At 60.8% G+C, this 3544-nt stretch overlaps 1 protein-coding gene across 1 annotated transcript in view; it reads left to right on the plus strand.

Annotated features, from left to right (window-relative positions):
• The window catches only part of ENTPD6 (ectonucleoside triphosphate diphosphohydrolase 6 (putative)), a 16785-nt gene extending 13633 nt beyond the window's left edge, over nt 1-3152 (plus strand). The window contains exons 12-14 of the mRNA XM_010836357.1: nt 773-829; nt 1723-1835; nt 1928-3152. Of these exons, the coding sequence (XP_010834659.1) occupies nt 773-829; nt 1723-1835; nt 1928-2026 (269 nt within the window). The 3' untranslated portion in view covers nt 2027-3152. The remainder of the gene's footprint in view (nt 1-772; nt 830-1722; nt 1836-1927) is intronic.
• The last annotated feature ends 392 nt before the right edge of the window (nt 3153-3544 follow it).

Raw genomic sequence — 3544 nt, forward strand, 5'->3', positions numbered from 1 at the left:
GGGGGCCTGGAGTGTGGGACCTCTGGCAGAGGACCCGCCAGTCACATCAGGGTGGTGGGAGGGCAGGGACCTGTCCTGAGTAGAGAGTACTAGGCCCCTTTTATAAATAATTCAGTTCTCTGAGCTGCTTAGTGCAGGAAGGCTTCCTGGCTGTTGGTTCATTCTCCTCTCACCTGTTGTGATTCTCAGACCCTCAGCTGCTGGCACCCAGGCTGGCACCCAGTCCTCAGACCACCCTCAGGAGCTTATATGTGTCACCCTGACCCCTTCCTGACCTGCGAGTGCCATCAGGGCAGAAGACGGCATTGGGAGTCTGGGACCGGTGCTCGTCAGACCCGCTAGAAAATCTCGAGAGGGTCATGAGGTCACTTCACTGGGTCAGGACTGGAAATGTCTTTTGATAAGATAGATTAAGGGTGTCAGAATGTTATTGATGGCGAGGATGAAACATTAGTGTGCATAGAAAATCGCCCTGGAGAAACAGAGGCCAGCAGGTTGGCTATGCTGCTGGGTCTTCCGTGGATGACGGCCAGCAGGACAAGGCTGGAATGGGGGAAGGTGACCCCTCACCTGGGCCCAGGTCCCTCTCTCTGGGGCATCCTAGCAGCTGCCCTTCCAGCGGAGCCAGGGCACCTCATCCTTACTCTCTGATGCCCAGACATGCAGCCGTCCACCTCTGGACCTCTCCCCTCGGGTGCGTGGGCCCCAGGGCCTCAGTGCTGTCTCTGCTCTGCAGCCCTGGTGCCAACGGGGCACTTGGTCTCATCCACAGATGCGGAGAAGGGAGGCAGCCTTGTCGTTGAAGACTTTGAGATAGCGGCCAAGTATGGTGAGTGGCCTGGAGGCAGGACACCATCCCGGGCTCGAGGCAGGCCCTGGCCCCGGAATTTCTCTTCAGCTCCTGCCTGTCGCCCAGACAAGCCTTCAGGGGTGTGAGCGTGTGAGGGGCCACCGAGCCAGCTGGACCCCAGCCCACCACGCCTTGTGTGGCCTGAGCGGTAGGGGCAAGGGTTTTAGTCCTGGGGTGTGAGGCGTGGACTCCCCTGATTTCACTTTTTCTGACTCTCTTTGGCTAGGGTAACCTCAAGCCCCCAAAGTGTCCCAGCAGATTCACAGTTGCCAGGGACCCCTGCACAGCAGAGCCCAGAGAGGGGGACCAAGATCCGTCCCCCTAGGGTGTGGCCGGGTGTGGGTTGCCCACCCTTCCCTCCTCACTCCCCACTGGCAGCTGTGCAGGCCGCTTGTAGCAGTTCCACCCTGAGTCCCTTTCCCAGTTGCAGGTCCAAGGAGTTAACTCTGTATTTCTCCATCGAACGACCTCCTTCCCCTCTCCCTGCCCCCAGAAAGGCTTCTTTTCCATCATTCTCCTCACTTCTGGGTTTGTCTCCTGGACACCAGCGGGAGAAGGCTCTGAGCAGAGGCTATGGGTGGTTTGTCTGTCCTCGCTAAGAGGGGTGGGTTGCTCTCTCTCATCAGCTTTGAGGGTGTTTCCAGTCCTCAGGAGGCTGGGGTCCACATCCAGGAGAGGTGGCTGGGGTCACCGGGTGGAGACAGAGCCAGGGTGGGTAGTAGACCCTGGGTTGACCTCAAGTCCCTGCTGGTCCTGGGCTCTGACCAGCAGGGAGGCCCTGGGTGGCATAGGGCCTAGGGGGTGGTGCCCTGCATGGGTGGAACTAGGAAGCCTGGGCCCGTGCCCACACCCAGGAGCCGTGTCCCCCTCAGTGTGCCGGACGGCAGAGACCCGGCCGCCACCCAGCCCCTTCCTGTGCCTGGACCTCACCTACGTCAGCTTGCTGCTCCAGGAGCTCGGCTTCCCGGGGGACAAAGTGCTGAAGGTAGGGACCCTGGGGTGCCCCCTCCCTGCCCCTCAAGAGCACGTGCCCGTCTTCCCCACACACGTGCTCCTCTCCCTGCTTGTCTCTTCAAGCTGACCCGGAAGATCGACAACGTGGAGACCAGCTGGGCTCTGGGCGCCACTTTTCATTACATCGATTCCCTGAGCCGACACAAGAGCCCCGCCTCGTAGCCACTGAGTTGCCGGCCATTCCCACAGAAGCACAGGCTCTGCGAGAGCAGGCCCCTTTGGGACCCCTGACTTGCGGTATGGGGGCCACGGCGCCAGCCGGGACCCTCCTCCCCATGGCCGCACACACCAGCCCCTGGGTGCACTGGAACGCAGCCCAGGCTTTGGCTCCAGGTGGACGGTGTCCAGACGGGGCAGGGGGCGCAGGCTGAGGCCAGGGCGGCCCCGCTGCCATCCACACTGTCCCGTCTCAGGCCTGGGGTGGCTGTGACATGCATCCTTTGACAGGAGTCTTGTTCTGTGCTGCTCTCCAGCGGGCGTCCCCCCCGGCCAGTGGGCCTGGCATCCCCCGGGGTGTGGACTGTGACGTCATCCAGAAGCCGCGTCCTCAGGGGGCTCAGGCTCAGCTGCTGGGTTGGCACTGAGCATGGGGCAGGGGGGCTGAAGGGGATGCCTCTCCATGGCCCACCTGCCCGGGCTCCTCGAGGGTCCTGAATGTGAGTGTGCGCTGCTGTGAAGAGTGTGTGTGTGTCTGTGTGGTGCCAAGCACTCACGCAGAAGCTGTGTCCTGAGCCGTGTGTGTGTGTGTCTGTGTGGTGCCAAGTGCTCATGCAGAAGCTGTGTCCTGAGTCGTGTGTGTGTGTCTGAATGTGAGTGTGCACTGTGAAGAGTGTGTGTGTGTCTGTGTGGTGCCAAGCGCTCACGCAGAAGCTGTGTCCTGAGCCGTATGTGTATGTGTGTCTGAATGTGAGTGTGCACTGCTGTGAAGAGTGTGTGTCTGTGTGTGACATCTGTGTGGTGCCAAGCGCTCGCACAGAATCTGTGTCCTGAGCCGCACGCGTGTGTGTGAGTGACGTCTGTGTGGTGCCGAGTGCTCACACAGAAGCTCTGTGCTGAGCCCACTGGATGTATCGCTGCCTGAGCCGTTGGCCTCCAAGCAATGTCCACCCGGCCACAGCCCTGGATCCACCCTCTGGCGGCCCAGCCCCCATGGGCTCACGGGGTGCTGGCCGAGCCGGGCACAGGGCTCTGTGGGCCCCAGGCCCACAGCTGCTCCTGTGGTGAATGTACAGTTCTCGAAATAAGCTGAACCTCATGTGTTCCACTTGAAATAAAGGGTTTTCCAGGGTTTCAGCTCCTCTGATTCTTCTTGGTGAGCATCAGCTCTGTCCCTCCACCCCCAGCGCCCACATTGGGCACCTGATGTTCCCGTTCACCAAAGTTGAAACAAAAACCTGCCCCCGTGGTTGGTGCATAATGGCAGGATTAAAGTCCTGTCAGTGCCTCTTGGGGAGACAGCAGCAGCAGGACACACACAGGCCCCGCTGGGCACTCCTGGTGTCCCCTGTCCGGGGTAGGCCTGTGGAGGTCCAGGCTTTTCTGGGGTCCAGCAGAGCAGAGCACCCTCTGGACTGTGACATCTGTGGGCTCATCACTTCCAGGGCCGAGTGGTCTGGAGCGGGTACTGACCTCCAGCTGCAGTGTGTCTAGTGAGGATCTGGTTTTAATCAAGGACCAGGA

The sequence above is a fragment of the Bison bison genome, unplaced genomic scaffold, assembly GCF_000754665.1.
Source record: "Bison bison bison isolate TAMUID 2011002044 unplaced genomic scaffold, Bison_UMD1.0 scf7180017864063, whole genome shotgun sequence".
Taxonomy (NCBI): domain Eukaryota; kingdom Metazoa; phylum Chordata; class Mammalia; order Artiodactyla; family Bovidae; genus Bison; species Bison bison.